The sequence below is a fragment of the Thamnophis elegans genome, chromosome 13, assembly GCF_009769535.1.
Source record: "Thamnophis elegans isolate rThaEle1 chromosome 13, rThaEle1.pri, whole genome shotgun sequence".
Classification (NCBI taxonomy): domain Eukaryota; kingdom Metazoa; phylum Chordata; class Lepidosauria; order Squamata; family Colubridae; genus Thamnophis; species Thamnophis elegans.
This window is the reverse complement of record NC_045553.1, coordinates 24,096,220-24,119,949: the sequence shown is the minus strand read 5'-3', so window position 1 is coordinate 24,119,949 and position 23,730 is coordinate 24,096,220. Positions and strand designations below refer to the sequence as shown.

Below are 23,730 nucleotides of genomic sequence, written 5' to 3'. Positions count from 1 at the left end.
TATCCTTCCCCTGGAGTGGGGAGGGAAGGGAGATTTTGCAGTATCCTTCTCCTGCCACACCGACCAAGCCACACCCACAGAACCAATAATAAAAAAAAATTGAATCTCCCCACTGCCTTGTAGGGGATAAGAAAGAAGGAATCGTGAAAGAAAATCAAAATAACCCTGCTTGATTTGATAACACAGGAGCAGAGAAAAACTGCGGGAGGTTTTCAAGATTGATGGTTAGCCTTTGAGGTCGATCGGATTAGGACACAGCAATGGCAGATAGTCCACGAATGTGTTTTATTGTTAGTAGGCAGGATATCTGCCCATGTTTCTCCCTTACCGAACAAAAGGAAGGTGGGGTTACTTGGACTTTCTTTCTGGGCCCTCCCCTTTATCTCAGGACTGAGTAATCCCCCCATCCCTTCCCTGGCTTGTTCATTCCTTTCCTACTCGAGCTCAGTTCTACGTTCCTTTGGAAAAGCACAGTGGAAAAGAACGAAGATGGAAAGCAAAAGAGGTTAAATGGAGAGAAACGTGTATTACGTGTTCCAAATATTTTCCGGCACCATCGATCCGCACTTTGGCATCTTCCTTTCATGCAAATCCCAGTTCGATGTTCGCACCAGTGTCCATCCTCCACGTAATGGTTTTCTGAGCATTCGGCCGAGGTACCGTTGCAAAATTCTTTGAGATCACAATCCGTGTCCTCCAACGGTCTGCATAAGGTTCCCTTGGCCTTCAACTGCGAGACAGAAAGAATATGGCTGTGGCCTTAATTGGACTCCATGTCAATTAACTAAAACCAGGAATCAAACTACGTGTAGGATGGGTAGATGTCCAAATTTGGAGAATTAAGGAGAAACTAAACACTGAATTAAGGAGAAACTTCCTAACAGTGAGGATAAATAACCAGTGGAACAGCTTCCCTCCAGAGCTTGTGGGTGCTCCATCACTGGAGGTTTTTAAGAAGAGACTAGACTAGATTTATCTGAAATGGTATAGGGTCTCCTGCTTGAGAGGGGGCTGGACTAGAAGACCCCAAGATCCCTTCCAACTCATTCATTCTAGACCTTGACTTACAATAGGACTACCTGTATTGTATTAGGGAGACGTGTGGTGCCAAAGTGTTGGGAAGTATCGCAGCTCCTCTCTTGAGATGTTTCATTACCCACATCAAACACAGAAATGGGAGTGGAGAGGGGGGGCGAGAGAGAGAGAGAGAGAGAGAGAAGAGGAGGAGGAGGAGAAAAAGGAGGGAACAGGAAGAAGAAGCAGAGGAAGAAGAAGGAGAAGAAAAAGAGGAAGAGGAGAAAGAGGAAGGAGAAGAGGAGGAGGAAGGAAGAAGAAGAAGAAGAAGAAGAAGAAGAAGAAGAAGAAGAAGAAGAAGAAGAAAAAGAAGAAGAAGAAGAAGAAAAAATAATCCAACCTGTTCTCCAAAGCACCTGAAGGCAAGACCAGAAATAACAGATGGGAACATATCAGCAATTTAAGCTAGAACTAAGGAGAAATTTCCTGCCAGTGAGAACAAGTAATCTCTTCCAGCTCTTTTATGCTATCTTCAGTAGAGGGTCAAATAAAAGAAAATTTAAAAACCCAAGATGGCGGCAGTGCTTGTGCAACGAAGGCCCTGAGGTGAAAAAGAAACATGGCTTCCATTCCATCCCACCTTGGCTGGCACTTACTCTGCAGTTTCCCAGCGAGCAACAGTCTCCTTGGGCACAATGCATCCCTGCTTTCAAGGTGCAATCTGATTGACAGCAAGGATGGTTTTCACATTCCTGCAAACAAAAGCAATATACAGGGGAGTTGAGCATCACAGAACACAGAATCATCTGGCTGGAAGGGACCTTGGAGGTTTTCTAATCCAAATCCCTGCCCTAAGCAGAGATACCCTCCCGGACAAATAGATGTCCAGTCTTTTCTTTTACAACCTCCATGTTGTGGCCCACCAGTGGAGCTGGCAGCAGATTCGGACAGTGAGGAGGTTGGGGAGGAACTGGGCCAGTCCTGGAGTCTGGGGAAGAGTTTAGAGTTTAGAGTTTTATTTCATTTGTATGCCGCCCTTTTCCCTGAAGGGACTCAGGGCGGCTTACAACTCAAACAAGGGAAGGGAGATACAAACAGTTAACAACAACACAAAAACAATACATAATTAAAAAATGCAACAATCATACCATTCGAGATAGGGGCAATGATTCTTTAGCCCCAGGCCTGTCGGAACAGCCAGGTTTTAAGGGCTATGCGGAAGGCCTGGAGGGTGGTGAGGGTGCGAATCTCCACGGGGAGTTCGTTCCAGAGGGTCGGAGCAGCCACAGAGAAGGCTCTCCTCCGGGTAGTCGCCAGTTGACACTGGCCGGCGGATGGAATTCGGAGGAGGCCTGCTCTGTGCGATCTAATCAGTCTGGTGGAGGTAATTGGCAGCAGGCTCTGATGAGGGTTCTGCATCAGAGGCAGAGGGGCGGCCAGAGCCGTCCGACGGTTACCAGCTGCCTTCGGAGTCAGAGATCAGTGGGGCAGAAGAACAGCTGGAGCCTCCTCCCAATGTGTGCAAGCACAGAGCTGCCAGGAGAAGGGAACAGCTCAGGAACAAGGGCCGACTCGGGACTAAAAGCACATGTGGATGGTGAATGGCCTCCCATAGGGAATAAAGACCAAAAGTGTCTTATAAAACCAAGTTGCAGATTGTGGGCCAGGAGGTGATAGTTTTGAAGGTAATCCCACCCAAAATGCTAAGAGCTAGAAAAGATTATGCATTCCTAGTGGATGAACTCAAAAACCATCAGTTACAATACAGATGGGAAGCTCCAGCCAAATTAGTAGTCAAATACTTGGGACAAAAATATTGTCTCAACTCAATTTGGAAGGCCAGAGATTGTACTAAAGGCTGGACACCCCTCACCTCCAGGATCCAGAGAAAGGGAGCAAGAAGGACAGACCAGACAGCAAGATACTCAAGGATCATTGGAGGTGGCCCAAGTTTGGAACCTTCTGGCGGAGTCAGAAGGATCCAAGGAGCAAAGACAAACCTGAGCGGTTACCAGATGTAAGGAACAAGAACTAAAGAAGCAACAAGCTCAGCAACAAACTCAGGCAATGGTTCAAGAAGCCATAGATACTAGCTCAGAAGCAGTGGGAGGAGCCAGGCCGAAAACCAAACTACAGGATTTCCAGGTGGCTCATAAAAAGCTTCAGGGAGCTAAAGATGATAATTAAATTCTTAACTTGGAATGTCAATGGCTTAAATTCACCACAGAAAAGGAAAAAGATAAACCTGTCAGGCCTGCAGCGGTTCCTTTAAGAATCTTTGGCCTGCCACAGTCTCATTAAGGGGGGGATTTAGCAAAAGGTAGAATGTGTTGTTTTCAAAATAAAAAATTCCTTCCTAGAAGCTCAAGGTCATCTTTTGTCTCCCAAACCTTTACACCTCACCGGAAGCAGTTAGGCGTAGATGCCAGCATGGAAGAAGAAGATTGGACCATGTGATGGACTGTGGGTGTGGGGGCAAGATCATAAACTTTTAACTGGGTGGGATTCTGATGTAACTTCCAGAGTCGGAATCCCATAGCACTATGCCAACATGTCTGCTTTATTAAATTGGAACTTTAAGCATAGTTTTGGCTTCGACTCTGATTTAATTTTACATGGTATTTGGAAAGCTAACAAAACCATTATTTGAAACAATTCAAGAATGATGTAATTTGCCTACAAGAAACACATATTAGAATAAATGACCAGAAATACTTGATGAATGCAAGACTTGGACAACATTTTGTAGCCTCCGCCTCAGAGAAGAAAAATAGTATAGTTATATACCTAAGAAAGGATATGAAAGCTGACCTAATTGAAGCAGACTCTCAAGGAAGATATATTGCAATAGAATTATTACTAGAAGGGAAAAAGATACTTTTAATGGGAGTATATGCCCCTAATCAACAAGAAGAGAAATTTTACAAGATTTTCCATACTAAGTTAATACAATGGGACTACAGATCTTGCATATTAATGGGTGATTGGAATGGAGTTTTGGATACCAAGAAGGATAAGAAGGGTCTTCTGCAAAATATCCAAACACGAGTGAAACTACCTAGGGTTCGCTACGTCACAGAGATCCCTCCTTCCGGCCCTATGAGGGGCCTATGAGGGGCCTTCGGGAGGGGGCACTTCCCCGCCTCACTTAAAACGGCAGTGGTGAGACCCCTCTTGAAGAAACCATCCTTGGATCCAGCCGTTTTAAATAACTACCGTCCTGTCTCCAACCTTCCCTTTGTTGGGAAGGTTGTTGAGAAGGTGGTGGCCTTCCAGCTTCAACGGGCCTTGGAGGAAGCTAGTTACCTTGACCCCTTCCAGTCCGGCTTCAGACCCGGTTACAGCACAGAAACCGCTTTGGTCGCATTGACCGATGATCTCTGGAGGGCCAGAGATGGAGGCCATGCGTCCATCCTGGTTCTCCTTGACCTCTCGGCGGCTTTCGATACCATCGACCATGGTATCCTTCTGCGACGACTGTGGGAGGTGGGGGTGGGAGGCACTGTTTTACAGTGGTTCTCCTCCTACCTCTCGGACAGGTCGCAGTCGGTGTTGGTCGGGGGGCAGAGATCGTCCCTGAGGCCCCTAAAATATGGGGTGCCGCAGGGCTCGGTCTTATCCCCCCTACTATTTAACATATACATGAAACCACTGGGCGAGATCATCCGGAGGCACGGGATAAAATACCATCAATATGCGGACGATACGCAATTGTATCTGTCCGCCCCGTGCCAACTCAATGAAGCGGTGGATGTGATGAGCCAGGGTCTTGAGGCCGTTAAGAACTGGATGAGTGCTAACAAACTGGTACTCAACCCGGACAAGACCGAGTGGCTGTTGTGTTTCCCTCCCAACAATTTGGCTAATGTTCCATCTATCAGGCTGGGGGGTCAAATTCTATACCCCTCAGATAGGGTTCGTAACTTAGGAGTCCTCCTGGATCCACAGCTGACCTTCGACCATCATCTGTCGGCTGTGACCAGGGGGGCATTTGCCCAGGTCCGCCTGGTCCGCCAGTTATGACCCTACCTGAATCGGGAGGCTCTCACAACAGTCACTCGAGCCCTTGTGATCTCTAGGCTGGAATACTGCAATGTGCTCTACATGGGGCTGCCCTTGAAGTGCATCCGGCGGCTGCAGTTAGTCCAGAATGCGGCCGCGCGAGTGATAGTGGGCGCACCGCGGTTCGCCCACATAACACCCATCCTCCGCGAGCTGCACTGGCTACCTGTTGATCTCCGGGTGCGCTTCAGGGTCCTGTTGACCACCTTCAAAGCCCTTCATGGTAGTGGATCTGAGTACTTGAGAGACCGCCTTCTGCCGATTACCTCCCTCCGACCGATAAGATCGCACAGACTGGGCCTCCTCCGAATCCCATCTGCCAGTCAATGCCAACTGGCGACTACACGGAGGAGAGCCTTTTCTGTTGCAGCTCCGACCCTGTGGAACGATCTCCCAGTCGAGATACGCACCCTCACCACCGTCCAGGCCTTCCGCGCAGCCCTTAAGACCTGGCTATCCCAACAGGCCTGGGGATAAGTCTTCGATTTGCCCCACCCGAGTGTGAATGTTGAATGCAAGTTGTGTTTTTTATTACCTTATTTATTTTGTGCACATATTGTTTGTTTTGAATTTCACCACCACCACCCCCCGCTAATGATTGTAAGCCGCCCTGAGTCCCCTCAGGGAAAAGGGTGGCCTATAAATCCAAATAAACTGAAACTGAAACTGAAACTAAGTCTTTCTTCGATATGATGGATGATTTGGAGTTAAGAGATGTTTGGCGAGAAAGAAATGTTAAAGAACAGGACTTTACATTTTTTTCTGATAGATATCAATCTTTCTCTAGGATTGACTTTATACTAACTACAAATTATTTGCTTTCTAAGGTAAAGAAGACAAAGATATGTTCCAGAGCCTTAACAGATCGTAACCTGGTTTGGACGGAATTGGAATATGGGAAGGAATCTAGAAGGTGTTGGAGGTTAAACAAAAATTTATTTAGATATGAGAAAAATGTCAATGAATCTAAAAAATTGCTGAGAGAATATTTGTTTTTAATATGAACAAGGGACATCTATGGAATGGTTTGGGATGCAAGCAAAGCGTACATGAGAGGAGTCCTAATAAATTTAAATAAGTTACATAGACGTAGACAGGGGGAGACAAGAAAGGAACTAGAGGAAGAGATTAAGAAGAAAGAGCAGGAGTTAATATTAAATCCAGGAGTCAAGAAGTTAAAAGAGGCAATTACCCTATTACGAGTGCAATTTAATATGTTGACGTCAGATCAGGTGGCTACTAATTTGTTATATGCTAAACATAATACTTTTTGCAATCAAACAAACCAGGTAGATGGTTAGCATATATGACCAGGAAGAAACAAAAATCTCGTAGCATACAAAATATATATTATAAGGTAAAGAAGTTTATCAACAGGATATGATCCAAAGACCTTCTTAGAATTTTATACAGGATTGTACACGGGTGATAAAATACAAGGCTTAAATATAGATAGATACTTGGACAAAGAAAAAATACCTATAGTTAAGGGTGAGCAAGGGGAGAGATTGAATCAACCAATAACTTCGGGGGAAATCCTCCAGGTAATTAAACAGTTAAAGGCTGGGAAAGCACCCGGCACAGATGGCTTGACAGCGGTTTACTAAAAAAATTAAAATTAGAAATGGGTGAACCTCTTAAGGAATTATTTAACAGAATCCAAATGGAAGGGAAGGTACCTCCATCTTGGAGAACACTTTTATATCCCTGATACCCAAAGAAGATCAAGATCTTAGTTAGCCAAAAAATTATAGGCCTATATCATTATTCAACACAGATTATAAAAATTTTGCCAAAATACTAGCGAATAGGCTGATGTTGGTTACTCAGCAGCTGATTCATAATGATCAAACTGGTTTTATACAAGGGAGACAAATGAGAAGTAATTTAAGACAAATTGTTAATATATTGGAGTACTTGGGAAAGAATAACCAAGTCCCCGCAGCGCTTATATTTCTAGACGCAGAGAAAGCATTTGATTGAGTGAATTGGCAATTTTTAATGAAACAATGCAAAAGATGCAAATAGGAGAATACTTTCTACAATCAATCAATGCAATATATCAGGAACAAACAGCACAAATCATAGTCAATGGAAGCTTAACAGAATCCTTTAAAATCGAGAAAGGTACAAGACAGGGTTGCCCCCTATCACCATTATTGTTTATATAACTTTGGAGTTATTGCTGAATAAATACGGGAGTCAGATGATTTACAGGGAATTAAGATTAGGCATCATGAATATAGATTATGAGCATTTGCGGACGACTTGGTTATAACTTTAACCCAACCAGGGAAATCTACTAAGGTCTTAATGAATATGATTAATCAATATGGCCAAGTATCTGGGTTTAAAATAAATCTAGGGAAAACAAAGATGTTAGTTAAAAATATGAACACTAATCAAAGGGAAGAACTAGAAAGAATAACAGGATGTGAGATAGTTAAAAAGGTTAAATATTTAGTAGTTTATATTACAACGCCAAATGGGAAACTATAATAAGTATAATTATGAGCCATTATGGCATAGATACAGGTAGAGATGAAAAATTGGGAAAAACTACAATTGTCTTTGTTGGGAAGGATAGCAGCAGTGAAAATGAATGTCTTGCCTAAGTTTTCATTTCTTTTTCAAATGATACCAAAACTTTAAAAAGATGCAAACTTGCTTGAATGGCAGAAGGGTATTAACAAATTTGTTTGGGCAGGGAAGAAACCGAGAATAAAACTTAAAATAATGCAAGACGTACGTGAGAGAGGAGACTTGAAAATGCCAAATTTAAAACTATAACTATGAAGCAGTAGTTTTATCAATAATTAGTGATTGGATTAATTCAACAGAGGATAGATTACTGAATATCAAGGGGCATGACGATACACGGCTGGCATGCTTATTTGATATACGACAAGAAGGTGGATAAGACTTTCAAAGTCATATATTAAGGAATGCTTTATGTGTGTCTGGAAAAAATATCAACATAAATTAAATGATAAGATACCTATGTGGGCAATTCCCAGACATGTGATAGAGAACATAAGTATAGCACAAAAACAGGATGTAACTACATACAGACAGCTTCTTACTATAGAAAGAGGTGTATTACAGCTAAAACCCTTGAATGTACTAAAAGAGGAAAAGGGAATCCAAACATGGTTTCAGTATGGACAGTTGCAGGCCAGATGGAAAAAAGATCAGAAAATTGGTATTATGCAAGACGAGGACAATCTACTAAAACAAACTAGGGATCAAAGTCAAATGCATATAAAAGGGTTATATAATGTTCTAATAGAAATGGATTCTGAAACAGAATTAGTTCAAGACTGCATGATAAAGTGGGCACAAAATTTTGAAGAACCAATAATGCTGGATACATGGGAAAAGATATGGGTAAGAAATGTAAATTCACACAAGCCCAAAATTTGAGAGAGAACTTTTACAAGATGTTTTATAGATGGCACTTAGATCCTAAAAATTGGCTTGCATGTATCCAAATTTACAATCTAAATGCTGGAAATGTGATTGTGTTGATGCTACATATTACCATATATGGTGGACGTAAAAAGCTTAAAGCCTTCTGGATAAAAATATGGTGGATTATGCAAAATATTTTTAAAAAGAGGATAAAGTTTACCCCTCAGTTATTCTTGTTAGGTATAATACTGATTGTACTGGTTATAGAGACTAATTTGATTTTGAACCTAACAACGGCAGAGAGACTGTGGTGGGGCAATACTGGAAGAAGGAAGATTTGCCTACTATCAAGAATGGACATTAAAAGTAAAATATCAGCATATCTTAAGGATCGTTCAGATGAGAAATGTAAACTGGAGTGGAAAAGATGGATTGATTATATTCAAAATAATATGGGACTAAGAAATTCCAGATAGCTTATGACTGAAAAAGCAAGGAATGACATAATTTGTTTAGAGTTAGCTTACAAAAGAGGAGTTAAAGTACAAGTGAAAGATGATGCTAAAGTTCTTTTAGTTTATTTTAGAATATGATTGTTAAAGATTTATAGCCTGTATTTGCTCTGGAAGTCGGGGGGGGGGGGGTTGGGGGGGAGATGGGTTCTGGTGGGGAGGGTGGGGGAGGGGGGTAAATATTTGTAAAAGCTTTTTAAATTTTCAATAAAAAAAGAAGACTAAAAGGGGAGTGGAGTTTGTAGGAGACAATTAGTTTGCTTAATTAGTGTGAAGATTTGTTCGTGACTCTCAGAGACTCCTTGCCAAGTTTTTCCTTGTATAGCATTGCGTTTGGAAGATATCGGCCTGGTAGCTCTCCAAGCTGATGAGGTCTATGGTTGTAAATTCACCCTTGAAAGACTGTTTGGATGTGAATGAGAGGAATTCTCATTAGCTTAATAAAAAGGGATTTTGTCAGGACAAGGCGTCTGCTTCGTGATTTGGTGAAGCTTAGGTCAGAACATTCCAATGATGGAGCACCCACGACTCCGGGAAGCAACTCTGTTCCATTTGATGAATTGTCCAGCACAGAGAAGACTGTTTAGATCATGGATGGAGAGAAACCAATCTCATAAGGGTCTATGACAATTCGCCATGCTCTATTCGCCATGGGCAACTTGTCACGGCCAACTGATCATGGCTTACTCACCACAGTCACCTTACATGGCCAACTCGCTGCAGGACAGCTTCCCATGGCCATCTTCTCACAGGACAACTCGCTGCGGGACAAGACTTACACTGATTTTCTAACCTAGGCTTCCCAAGAGTTTTATCCTGAAGCGAGTTGGCCATGGCAAGTTGGCCTTGTAAGCTAACTGTGGTGAATCAAAGCAAACTCCCTTGTCCCAACAAAAAACCCTTTATTAATTTGTCTGCCTCCCTGATGTCTGACTCCGAAGGCAGCCGATAACTGGCATATGGCCCTGGCCCCCTCTCTGCCTCTGATACAGGGCCCTCATCAGAGCTTCCCAGGCTCCAGGACTAGCCCAGGTTCCTCCCCAACCTCCTCACTGTCTGAATCTACTGCCAGTTCTGCTGGCAGGCCACAACAGCTAATACCAAAGACATGGTGGAATAGAATCATTAAAGAAAGGATGCAAAGGAGGGAACAGAATGAAATGTGAATGGCAAAAATTAAAATAATTTTTATTTATTTTAAATAATTAAATCATCATCTTTTGAACGACCCAAGAGCATGAATAATTCCTTGTCGAGTGGAGTCTGGCAACTGAATGGAGCTAGCAGAGCGTTTTAATGGCGGGATGCCTTCCTGTCACCAATGCAGTTTTTTATTCAGCAGATATATTTTCAGTGTGCTCAGATAGAGAAATATCTGCCTCTACCTAGTATCGAATTAACAGTCTCCTGATTGTGAGGCAAGAGCTCCACCTCTAGGCCTGCTCCACTTAAATAGAATTGTTAAATGTCCTGCGTTGTCTCACGGCTAGCTGGCCCACAATGAGTTGGTCAAAGCGAGTTGGCTGTGGTGAGTTGTCCATTCCCCTCCCATAAACTGAAATGCGGTGTCATGAGATACCACAGGCAGACGTCACCACCCCACCCAGAGTCCAGTGGGAAACAAAGGATTGAGGCTGTGTTCATGTATCCCCTGTCAAATCTCCATGTTGTCATGGGGACAGAATGAGTGGGAGTGAATTCCACGCATACTGTCAGCTGGAATCGGATCTCAGGTTGGGAGGGGTGTATCTATTGGGTAACGTGATTGAGGGGAGGGAAGGAACAGGGGTAAAGTTCAGAAGCAGATAAACAAAGCAAAGATTTGACTGCGACAAATCTTCCCTAATGAAGCCATTAATAAATCACTGGTTTTTGTATTAAACAGCGGCTCGATTATTATGAATCAGTTTTGGCTTCATTAGGAAACCTGACAGGCCCCTTTAATCCAGCTTCTGAATTAACCCTTTTTCTGGAGGTGCACAAGAAATCGTCACATAGTCTAAATCAGTGTTTCTCAACCTTGACAACTTTAAGTCCTGTGGACCTCAACTCCCAGAATCCCTATTATTAGCTATGCTGGCTGGGGGATTCTGGGAGTTTGAAGTCCCCAGGACTTAAAGTCCCCAAGGTTGAGAAACACTGGTCTAAATGAAAGTCAATATTTATCATAACCAATTGGTTGAATTGGAAGTCAGGAACCAGGATCCTGGACAACGCTAGGTGGCACCTTCCGATTTTTACCGACACATGCACAGATGTGCATGGGCATTGCGCACACAATGATGGAGCTAGCCATTTTATTGTGTGTTTGCCTCTACTAGGCAGGTAGTGCTCAACGTACGACCGCAATTGAGCCCCAAATTTCTGTTGCAAAGTGAACATTTGTTAAGTGAGTTTTGCCCCCGTTTTAGGACTTTTCTTGTCACGGTTGCTAAGTGAATCTGGCTTCCCGGTTGACATTGCTTGTCAGAAGTTTGCAAAAGGGGATCACATGACCCATTGCAACCGTCGTAAATATGAGTCAGTTGCCAACATCTGAATTTTGATCACATGATTTTGGGGATGCCACAATGGCGGCTGTAAGTGTGAAAAACAGTTGGAAGTCACTTTTTTCAGGGCTTGTTGTAACTTTTGGTCACTAAAGGAACGAGAGTTACCTGTATAGACCTGCAATTGTCTATCGTAGCTCGTTATTTTTAGTCCTTATTTTAAAGAAATATTTCTTTCTTTTTCCCTCTGATTCCCCCCCCTTTCCTTTGCAAACCTTCACTGTGCCACAGTCGCATTGCTCCCCGTCTTCGACCACGCGGCTTGCCACAGAGCGGTGCTCGGTAGGAGATATCAAAACGTGGCTTATTCTGGAGACACTGCGACCAAGCAGAGTTCAGGAAATTCTGGAATCTTTGACACTGCAGCTGCTGAAAGACTTGATGCCACTGGACTGTCTGGAAGGGGCGGGGAGAAAGCACAGCTCTGAATAGAACACAGAATCCTAGGGCTGGAAGAGACCTGAGAGGTCTTCTAGTCCAACCCACCCCCCAAGCCTCACGCCATCCCAGTCAACTGGTTATCCAACCACCTTTTGAAAACCTCCCAGCGATGAAGGCCCACAATCCCAAAGGCAAGCTATTCCACCGATTATCATACTTTTTGAAGTATAAGACGCACCTTCCCCCCCTCCAACAAAAAAAGAAATTTGGGTGCGCCTTATACATCGAATGTAGCCCCACCCACCCTCACCAGAGGCCAAAAACACCAGGCATGGGGGCAGCGATGGTCTGTGGCAATCCCTACAGCTGATTGAGGGGTATTCCGGCAGTCCGATCCACCCGCAATCAGCTGTCCTGAATCAGGCTGCAATAAGTGCTGAAGCTGATCTGGCTAGTCAGAGTTTGCAGCAGCAATCACCTTCAGAAAGCACACACAAGTAACTGATTCAGCAGGAGTCAAAATAATAAGAATATACAATACATTACCAAAAGCAGTTTTTCCAAGGTAGCAGTCAATACAGCAAACACAAGCAGTTTCACTTTCATTTCTGAGCTCCTTCCTGTCTCCTTGCTCACAGCAAATACTCTTTCAGACTCCAAATAGCCCTCATTGGCTGACGTAGATGCTATGCCTATTCACTGGCTGACCTTGTTATCATGTGTCAGCTGAATACCATGGATGCTGGTAGGCAGAGGCAGAGTTTTTTTTTCCTTCTTATTTTCCACCCCAAAAACTAAGGTGCGCCTTATACTCTGGAGTGTCTTATACTCCGAAAAATACAGTAATTGTTCTCACAATCAAGTGGTTTTGTGTGTTGAAAGCACTGCTCTCTTATACATTGGACATGGAGAATAGAATTGGAAGGGGCCTCAGAGGTCTTCTAATCCAAGAACTCAAAACAGAAGATCTTGTACCATCCTAGTCCAATGGGTGACTGGTCTTTTTTTTTTTTTTTTTTTGAAAACCTCCTGTGGTGGAGCATCCACAATCCCATTTTGTTTTTCAAAAGGCAACTGGATATTCTTTGAGCACTAGACTTTCTTGGTTTTTTCTTGAGAACATTTTGCTTCTCGTGCAAGAAATCTCTTCGAGTCTGAAGAAACTTCTGAAGAAAGTCCAGTTGCCTTTGGAAGGTGCCTTTGGGACAACCTCATTGGTAATAGATCTCCTCTCCTTTATGACCAACTGCCCAATTTTTTGCTGTTAGAACGTCTCACATTTAGGGGAGAAAGCTGCCTTCAGCAATCCCCAATTTTAGCATTCTCTGCTCAAGGATAAATGGAAACGGTTCACATCTATGAGAGTCAACATCTACCACCATCAACTTAATTGGGGAGATTGCTTTTTACATAGAGTGTAAAAAGCAATTAAGTCCAAAACTTCACACTTCATCCTTCACCCCTAGGTCAATGGTAAAGCAAAGAGTAGGGTAGGGTAGGGCAGAATAGAATGGAATACAATGAACTAATGAAGAATGGAATGGAATGGAATGGAATGGAATAGAATAGAATAGAATAGAATAGAATAGAATAGAATAGAATAGAATAGAATAGAATATTGGAATGAATAGAATAGAATATTGGAATAGAATATTGGAATAGAATATTGGAATAGAATATGGAATAGAATATTGGAATAGAATAGAATAAAAATATTGGAATAGAATAGAATACCGTGTTTCCCCGAAAATATGACCTGTCCTGAACTAACGCTTGCCACATTTTTTCGCAGTGCGCAAAATATAAGCCCACCCCTGTAATAAGCCCCCTGGACAAACCCCCCCCCCCATCTGGCCAGGCAGAGGCACTGCTCACTGACCTAGCAGTATCCGAAGGCACCAAGACGCAGGAGCCGGGGGGGAAGGACGCTCACATTGCTTGCTGCTTTCAGGGTACCGCTAGGTTAGGGAGTGGTGTTCTGCCTGGCCGGAGTGGGGAATTGTCCGGGGGGGCTCCCTGCAGGGCAGGGTGCCACCACCATGCTTCCGAGCGTAACTTCTTCCTCCAGCTTCCAAACTCCAAAACTCAGCTGCTGAGTCCTTCCAGCAGCGCTGCTCTAGGAGTGCACTCTATGGTTGTGGGCTGGCTGCTGGAAGACTCTCTGTCCAGAAGACACTCTGTCCGGAAGACTCTCTGTCCGGCAATTGGCCCACAACCATAGAGCACACTCCTAGAGCAGCTGCTGCTGGACGACTCAGCACCTGAGTTTTGGAGTTTGGAAGCCGGAGAATAAGTTATGCTCGGAGTGTGGTGGTGGCAGCACCCTGGCATTGCAGGGAGAGCTGGCCCAGGGCATGGTGAGGCTGGGAGACATGCTTGCTGGGGGCAGAACAGGTGCTCACGCAACCCCCTCTCCAGCCAGGCAGAGCTCCATGCACTGACCTAGGAGGTATCCTTAATATGCCAAGCTGCAAGAACTGGGGGGTGGGCAGAGCACCACGTGCCTTGATGCCTTAGGGATCCCCTAGGTCAGTGAATGGTGCTCTGCCCGGCTGGAGAGGGGGTTTGCTGGGTGGTTGCTCATGAGCATGGTCACCTCATGGCTGCTTCTCCCTGAGGCTGTGCCCGGCTCTTCGGGAGCCAGTTCGCAAGGGAGCAGCTGCCCGGCAACCCCAAAACAATAAGCCCTCCCCCTATAATAAGCCCAAGGCCATATTTCATGGGGCAAAAAAGTCTTATTTGAAGGAAACACGGTAGAATAGAATAGAATAGAATAGAATAGAATAGAATAGAATAGAATAGAATAGAATAGAATAGAACTCATGAGCTTCTGGAAATTTTGATCTGCAAAAGGAAGAAAGATATGCATTTTTAAAATAATCCTTTGAGGAACATGTGAAACTTTAGAATAGAGTAGAGTAGAGGAGAGGAGTAGAGGAGAGTAGAGGAGAGTAGAGGAAAGGAGAGGAGAGGAGAGGAGAGGAGAGCAGAGCAGAGCAGAGCAGAACAGAACAGAACAGAACAGGACATAATTATTTATTGGTCAAGTGTGATTGGACCCACAAAGAATTTGTTTCTGGTGCATAAACTCTCAGTTTACATAAAAGTTATAAATCATAATCATAGTATCATAAAAATAAATTCATCATAAATCATGATAGGACACTTAGCAATAAGTCATAGGATACTAAATAAGCAATCACATAAATCATACTGGGAAACTAAATAAAATATATAAATCGTAAGATACAAGCAACAAAGTTATAGTCGTAACAGAAAAGGAAATAGTAATAGAAAGGATGAGAAGAGAAGAATAGTAACACAGCTTACTAAACAGTTTGACAGTGTTGTCCAATGATGGTTGTGAAATAGATGTAAAGGCTTACGCTGCTCTCGTGTTCATCAGGCAGATTGTCCCCGAACAATGACATTTCTGTGTCATCAAAGTACAGTCCGACACTAAACCCCAGCAACTGTGCCACTATGACTGAGAATGCTTCCAAGGTCATCCCATTTTGAAACTAAGAGAAAGCAGAAATCCATGAAAAGTGATCACCACTAACAATGAAAGGCAGGTCATTCTGGTTCTGACGAAACCCATGTAACCCACAAATAATCTAATTCGAAGTTTATCTGTCCATGAGTGAGACCTTGGCCCTGTGCTGCGGGTTGTTCTTCATTCCATGAGAGTGGGAGTGGCTTGCCGGCCATGTGACTGGGTGGGAGTGGCTTGCTGGCCATGTGACCAGGTGGGAGTGGTTTGCCAGCCATGTGACTGGGTGGGCATGACCAACTTTTAAAATGTGGTGAAACTCACTTAACAACACTCTTGCTTAGCAAACCAAAACGTTGGCTCAGAAACTCTGGCATTTGAAGCACGCAAGTTTTAAAGCTGTCATGTTAAAGACCCTTGCCCCTAAACCCTTTAGAAAAAAAACCAGGGGTGTTCAATCTTGACATCTTTAAGACTTGTGGACTTCAACTCCCAGAATTCCTTTTCTCACTCTTCATCTTGATGATGTGCGGACGGAGGGGGGGAGGGAGCTGGAACCGGTTCTAAAGAGCACTGTAGATTTGTGGAACCTCTTCTATAGAAGAGGTTAGAACTGGCAGGAACCACCCCTGTCCGGGGGAGCCATAAAGGGAGCAGCAGCTTTGCTGTGAATGAAGAAGAAATGTTCAGATTGTCTCTGTCACAGAATTCAACGTTAAATGCAGCAGAGACAATCCAAATGTTTTCCCCTCCATTCACAGAAGAGCTGCTACAGCTTGTCCCTTAAGGTAGACCCCAGGGAGGGAGGGGGCTGGGGGGACCATAAAGGGAGCAGCAGCTTTGCTGTGAATGGAGGGGGAAACGTTTGAATTGCCTCTGCCACAGAATTCAACATTAAATGCAGCAGAGACAATCTAAACGTTTTTCCCTCCGTTCACAGCAGAGCTGCTGCAGCCTGTCCCTTTAAGATAGACCCAGGGAGGGAGGGGGCCAGGGGGGGACCATAAAGGGGAGCAGTAGCTCCACTGTGACTGGATTCATACACACATTTTTTTCCTACTGGGTTCTATGGGCGTGGCTTGGTGGTGGTGGTGTCCTGTGACTGAGTGGGCATGGCCATGAGTGACATCATGTTTGCCACACCCACTCAGTCACAGGACACCACCACCAAGCCATGCCCACAGAGCTGGTAGTAAAAAAAATGAATTTCACCAATGCCCACACGGCTCATTTTTGGTCATCAAAGTGCTGCAGGAGGCCTGTTTTGGCTGTCAGAGGCACCACAGGCTGTCTTTGATATTTCTAGGCTGGTCCCACAGGCTGGATTTAAGCCCCCACCCTAAACTATCAAAAAATAACAATTTCCAGGCAGGTGCTGTGCGATAGATTAAATTAGGACTGATTAATCATTTCTGGGGACAGACAGTATCCTTAAACTGTCTAACTAAGCAGTTTAGACAGTATCCTTAACTGTCTAACTAAGCAACCAAATAGGCATGGTTTTCACCATGAAGTCATCTGCAAAAGTACCAAGGCTAACATCCATCAAGCTTAGGGCAATTGTGAGAACGTAGCTGCAAATTTATGAACTGATCTGATGAAGGGGGTGTCAGCTGCCACCTTATGTTTGCTGGTGCTGTCGCTACTATTAGGTGACAAACTGCTGTGAACTATGGGCAGTGGAGGGGCGGAAATGTAACTGGAGAGGCTTGAGGAAAACTGAAAGGGAAATGTAACAGGGAAGGCTTGGGGGGGAAATAGAAAGTAACTGCTGTATCTCCTTGAAATGCTGCTTCAAGGTCATCCGCATACCAGCTGCATACCAAACTGTGCCTGGACTGGTGTTATGAAAGCATCTTTCTTGAATCTTATTGGTTGCCCAGGAGAGGGTGATGGGAGGTAGTAGGGGTTGGAGGGTGGGGGAGAGTTAAACTTGGGGATTTGGGCATGTGATTCTCAGTTCTGGCTTTGCATTGCTACAATACGTTTGACTTCTAATAAACTATACCTTCTCAACAAATCTGACAGTGGGTTTGCAAACAGAACCAAGAAGTGGTGAATAATAACAATGAGCCGTATCAGCCTATCTTCCATAGCAATTCCAGCAGAACTGGGTTTTAGAGCACATCTTTTTGGCAAATGTTGACCCCACTGAATCAGCCTGGTTCCTATAACTGAAAGGAAGAATAGAAATTGCTTAGAACAGAGGGTTGTACTGGTCAAACGCTGGAAAGAAAAAGAGATGCTGACTGCTGAAGAATGGATTTTGAAATTGACTGAATTAGCGGAGTTGATGAAATTAACTGCTTTGATTAGAGATAATGGGGCCAGACAGCTTTACAAGAGACTGGAAACCGGTTTTTGGCCTTTCTACGTGCTAAATATAATAACAGATGGTTAAGAGAAGGATTTGAGGATTAGTGTAATGTTTAGCTCAATCTGTTTACTGCTTTTCTTCTTTTTTCATAGAAGATAGATAGATAGATAGATAGATAGATAGATAGATAGATAGATAGATAGATATATAGATAGATGATAGATATATAGATAGTAGATAGATAGATAGATAGATAGATAGATAGATAGATAGATGATAGATAGATAGATAGATAGATAGATAGATAGATAGATAGATAGATAGATTAGATAGATAGATAGATGATAGATAGATACATAGATACATAGATAGATGATAGATAGCTATAGATTATAGATTATAGATGAGATATATAGATACGTAGGTGCGAATGGCAGCATGTAATAGAGAGAGAGATACAGAGACAGACAGACAGACAGACAGATAGAAAATAGATAGATAGAAATTAAACAGATGATAGGAGAGAGGGGGGGAGAGAAGAATCTCATTTTGGTTTTTTTTTACACTTTACAGAGCTAATCCTGTAAGGAAGGAAATATTCTGGTATTGTTTCTAGCTTCATCTTTATTGCCCTGCTTACAGAACCTGCCTCTCCACTTAACCCTCATTACATCATAACAACTAAGGCGAAACGCCCATCATCCTGAGTGATGTTAAGTTGGTCATGCCCACATGGTCACATGACCACCGAGCCACGCCTACCCAGCTGGTCGTTAGGGCAGAGAACCAGTTGGTAAATTATTTGAATCCCACCACTACCAACACTTTCTTTCTTTCACAGGGAGAACTGTTGCTTACACAAATAAGAAAGCCATGTCATGAGGCCGCAGAGCGAGGTGTTCATTTTTCCAGTTCAGAACCGCTCCAGCAACACGTCAGCGCTGCCCGTGGTTGAAATTTTATCTTTGTTCACCATAATTCTAACGAGGACAAGATAAGCTTCATGTTCAGCTTGTAAAACATCTGGAAATGGGAGCAAGCATCAATTCAGGAGTGGCTCATGCCCAGATTCAAAGCATATGCAGTACCAAACCTAGAAAAACTGGGCAGTCAGTTTGGTCTATGGGTTAGAAGCTGGGTGACTTTGGGCCAATCACCAGGAGATGGTGAGTTCTAGTTCCCACTTTAGGCACGAAAGCCAATTGGGTGTCTTTGAGCAAATCAGTAGGAGACAGTGAGTTCTAGTCCCACCTTAAGCATGAAAGGCAATTGGCTGTCTTTGCGCCAATCACCAGGAGGACAGTGAGTTCTAGTCCCACCTTAAGCATGAAAGCCATTGGGTGACTTTGGGCCAATCAGCAGGAGACAGTGAGTTCTAGTCCCATCTAAGCATGAAAGGCAATTAGGTGTCTTTGGGCCAATCAACAGGAGACAGTGAGCTCTAGTCCCACCTTAAGCATGAAAGCCAATTGGGTGACTTTGGGCCAATCAGCAGGTGACAGTGAGTTCTAGTCCCACCTTAAGCGTGGAAAGCCAATTGGGCGATTTAGGCCAATCACCAGGGGACAGTGAGTTCTAGTCCCATCTTAAGCATGAAAGCAGGCTCTATAACCTTGGGCTAATCACCAGGAGACAGTGAGTTTGAGTCTTGCCTTAGAGATTAAAACTAGCCAGGTAGCTGGGTGACAATTGTAACTGATTTTTATTGGTGGGACAGTGGGGGGAGGAAGGAGTATTGTGTGTGTTTGGCACCTTGAAGGGAGGGAGGGAGGGAGGGAGGGAGGGAGGGAAGGGAAAAAGGGAGGGAGGGGGAGGGAGAAGGGAAGAGGGAGGGAGGGAGGGAGGGAGGGAGGGGAGGAAGAAGGAAGGAAGGGAAGGGAAGAAGGAAGGAAGGAAGGAAGGAAGGAAGGAAGGAAGGAAAGAGGGAGGGTGGGGAAGGGGGAAGGGAGGGAGGGAGGAAGAAAGGAGAGAAGAAGGAAGGGAGGGGAGGGGGAGGGAGGCAGGAGGGAGGGAGAAGGGGAAGAAAGGGAGGGAGGGGAGGGAGGGAAGGGCAGGAAAGAAAGAAGGAAGGAAGGAAGGAAGGAAGGAAGGAAGGAAAGGAAGGAAGGAAGGAAGGAAGGAAGGAAGAGGAAATGTGACTAGGAGTCCCTCCTCCCTGTTTTACTGATGCTGCTTGAAGCCAGGATGCAATTAGGTTGCCAAAGTTATTATTTAAGAGGAAGAATAGAATATTATATAAGAGCCTTTTGGGAGCCTAAACAGGATCAAGGCATTCTAGCAGGGCTGGTGTAGAGATTGTAAGCCCACAAAAAGGAACAACTCACAGTATTGATGAAGTTCATAAGCTGCATGATCTTCCCCGTCACAATGTCTTCATTGGAACCCATATAATCATACTGCAAAAGAAGGGGAAAAAAGACTCATTTCTTTATTAATCAGTAAGTATCAGCTTTACAGTGTTTTAAAAAACTCGCTGAAGGCAGTTCATGCTTCAAAGTGTACATTTGAAAGAATAAGTCTGCAAAAAAAAACCCACCACCACCACCACACTGAAACACTTTTTGTTTCTGTTCCTTCTGACTGTATGGTACAGTCAGAAGCAAAACAATTTTCATTCTGGTCAGCAGTAGCTGGAATGACTAACTGAAGAATATGACTGATGAGATTTTACATTATGCACTGATGCATGGGAAGCCGCCTGGGAATCATCAAACCATCAAAAAGCGAAAGTTAGAATATTTCGGACATGTGATCAGACACACGGAAAAATATGGTCACTTCATCCTCCAGGGAAAGATTGAAGGCAAGATTGAAGGTCCAGGCGGTTGGGACAAATCTCGGCAGCACCTTTGTGCAGCTGTCGATAAAAATTGGATCGGCAACATGATCGCCAACATATGATAATGGATATGGAAGAAGAAGGAGCAGGAGGAAGAGCAGGAGAGAGCAGAAGAGGCGAAGGAGGAAGGAGAAGCAGAAGGAGCAGGAGGAAAAGAAGAAGAAGGAGCAGGGGTAGGAGAAGCAAGATGAGAAGAAGAAGGAGGAGGAAGAGAAGGGGAATGAGAAGGAGAGCAGGAGCAGAAGCAGGAGGAGGAGGGGAGGGAAGGGGAGGGGAGGGGGAATCCGTTGTGGGTTTTTTCCCCTGCCTTTAAGATTTGCGTTAATCCACCAGAATATTTCCAGCACCAACTTTACCACAAATGTGCATTGAGACAGATGTGTTCAAAAGGAATATTCTTACAGGTAAATAGGTTTAGAAGAATTAAAGGAAAGTTGGATAGAAAAATTATTGACTAATCAGGAAAATGAATTTCCCAGTTTTTAAAATTAATTGTAACAAGGGCTATATGAAGGAGAGGTGTGGTATGGTGGCCTAAAGGTGGAGCTCTCGCCTCACAATCAGGAAATCTGTGAATTCGATCCTAGGTAGAGGCAGATTATTCTCTCTTCAGGCACAATGAGAATATATCTGGTGTACAAAACTCCACAGTGGTGACAAGAAGGGCATCCGGCCATTAAAACACTCTGCTTGCTCCATTCAGCACCCCGCAAAGGGATTATGGGGTTGTTAAAATAAGATGATGATAATGGAGACACAATGGATTTTATAGTATCGCTATCCCTATTCCGTTCAACTCCAGGTTTTGAAGCATTTTTAGACAATATTCCTAGTGAGCAGAGCCAACAAAATACGCTTACCAGAGATTTGGACACGACCACGTGCATCTCCACAAATTTGAGGATGGAGAAGTTAATCTGTTTTCATTCAAGGGAAGAAAGAAAGTTTAAGATATGTTATTAGTGGAGGACTTCATGACTAGCCATCCGCTTTTACACACTAGCGATTTCACCAGGTTTGACTCACTGCCTAGGAGAAGAAAGGGGTAATTAAACTCTGCCTAGAAAGTAGTGAGATCAGGCAAGTGAGTCAAAGAGCACTCCAAAAAAACTTGTGAGGTCAAATAGGAAGGAAGGAAGGAAGGAAGGAAGGAAGGAAGGAAGGAAGGAAGGAAGGAAGGAAGGAAGGAAGGAAGGAAGGACGATAGCAATAACACTTAGACTTATATCCACTTCACAGTGCTTTACAGCCCTCTTTAAGCGGTTTACAAATGTCAGCATATTGCCCTCAATAATCTGGGTCTTCTGTCATAGTGAGAAAAGGGGGGAAGCGCATTCCACGTATACTTTTCGGCTAAAGTCAGATCTCAGATTACTGCAGCAGGCTTGGGAGGGATGCACCTCATTGGGGAATGTTATTTATGACACAGACTGAGGGGAGGGAAGGAACAGGGGTAAAGTTCAACTATAACTCAACAAAGCTTAGATCTGACTACGAAAAAGACCTTGCCTTATGGAGCTCCTAATAAATGACTAGTTTTGTATTGAAACTTGGCTCGAGGCTAATGAATCAATTAGGGCATTTTTAGGAAACCTGACATCCTCATTTTACCAACCTCGGAAGGATGGAAGTCTGAGTCAAACGCTTGAGCCAGTCCAAGATCGAACTGCTGGCAATGGGCAGAGTTAGCCTGCAATGCTGCATTCTAACCACTGTGTCACCACAATATATGAGATGTGTGGCTGATCTAGCCAGGGGTTAAATTGGGATACCCATATTACGTATTCAGAGAGGAGGCTGTCCAATGAAAGTAGCTTTTCCCCTTGCAATAGGGAGGTCTATACCGATTGCCCACCGCTTCTGCCTTTCTTCTATCTCGTCCGGAGATGCGAGGGATATGCGAAAATAGAACCATCCAAGATGGAGTTTCTAGAAGGCTTCCATTTTTTTATAAGACCGCTCTAGGAGTTCATCTCTGCTGGTATCCGAAGGATAGATTTAACTCTCTGTTAACTCTCTTTGTCCAGTTTCAGGAAATGGACAGCAGATGTTTAATAGAGAGGTTACTCTAAAACAGGGGTCCCAAACCTGGCACCTCTAAGACTTGTGGCCTTCAACTCCCAGAATTCTCCAGCCAGCATAATTTACTCTCTTGTAATCCCTTCCTCTGCAATCTCTCCACTTAGATCAGAGGTCTTCAGACTTGGCAACTTTAAGACTTGTGGACTTCAACTCCCAGAATAGTCCACAAGTCTTAAAGTTGCCAAGTTGGAAGACCTCTGATCTAAGTGGAGAGATTGCAGAGGAAGGGATTACAACAGAGTAAATATGCTGGCTGAGAATTCTGGGAGTTGAAGGCCACAAGTCTTAAAGTTGCCAAGTTTGGGAGACCTCTGCTCTAAAACTTAAACTAACTCTACTCCCTTATACAAACTGGGTTATGCAAAACATGTTGGTCTTAGTCAAGACATGTTGGTGCTCACAGGTTGTGTTGGGTCTTTCTTGAAATCGCCATGGTGGTCCATTTAATGGAATAATTCTGCTTCGAAAACTGAAGGCCCGTCTCATTGTAATTTATCCGAAAAAACAAGATGGTGGAAACCAGAGGCTGACTCGATTGGCTCAATTCCATAGCTGGCATTCTGAATCTGTATCAGCCCGCTGACGGCAGAAAAAGGATAAATAAATTTAAAACAAATAAAACATCATTACCAAGCTTATTATTTTGCTTTGTTTTTAAGAAGGGGAAATACATTTGAAAAGATGAGCCGTTAGGCCTTTAGTGTCAAACTCGATTCCATTGAAGGCCACATCACCGCGAGCTGGTCCTTCGCGTTTTCCAGGGCAGGCCCATGGACCGGATCTAAGCGCCCTGCTGGTTGGATCTGGCGCACAGGCCCTGCTTTAGCAGATGGTTGGAATTCTGTCTGAGGGTGTAATGCTAGCTGCCTAGAGCATATATAAGATGGGCAGCTATATAAATGTTTATAAAATAAAATAAATAATAAAATGAATGTGAAGTGAAGTGAACCTGAAATAAAATATAAAATAAAATAAAATAAATAATAAAATAAAATAAAATAAATAAGAAATAAAATAAAATAAATATAAAATAAATAAAATAATAAATAATAAAATACAATAAAATAAAT

General features: G+C 43.6%; 1 protein-coding gene across 1 annotated transcript in view; it reads right to left on the bottom strand.

The window, feature by feature from the left end:
• The window catches only part of LOC116516835 (disintegrin and metalloproteinase domain-containing protein 2-like), a 91,452-nt gene that overhangs the window by 9,916 nt on the left and 57,806 nt on the right, over positions 1-23,730 (bottom strand). Inside the window, exons 22-26 of the mRNA XM_032229464.1 lie at positions 21,439-21,495; positions 20,064-20,135; positions 15,316-15,450; positions 1,671-1,766; positions 532-730 (exon numbers count right to left, since the gene is read on the bottom strand). Of these exons, the coding sequence (XP_032085355.1) occupies positions 532-730; positions 1,671-1,766; positions 15,316-15,450; positions 20,064-20,135; positions 21,439-21,495 (559 nt within the window). The remainder of the gene's footprint in view (positions 1-531; positions 731-1,670; positions 1,767-15,315; positions 15,451-20,063; positions 20,136-21,438; positions 21,496-23,730) is intronic.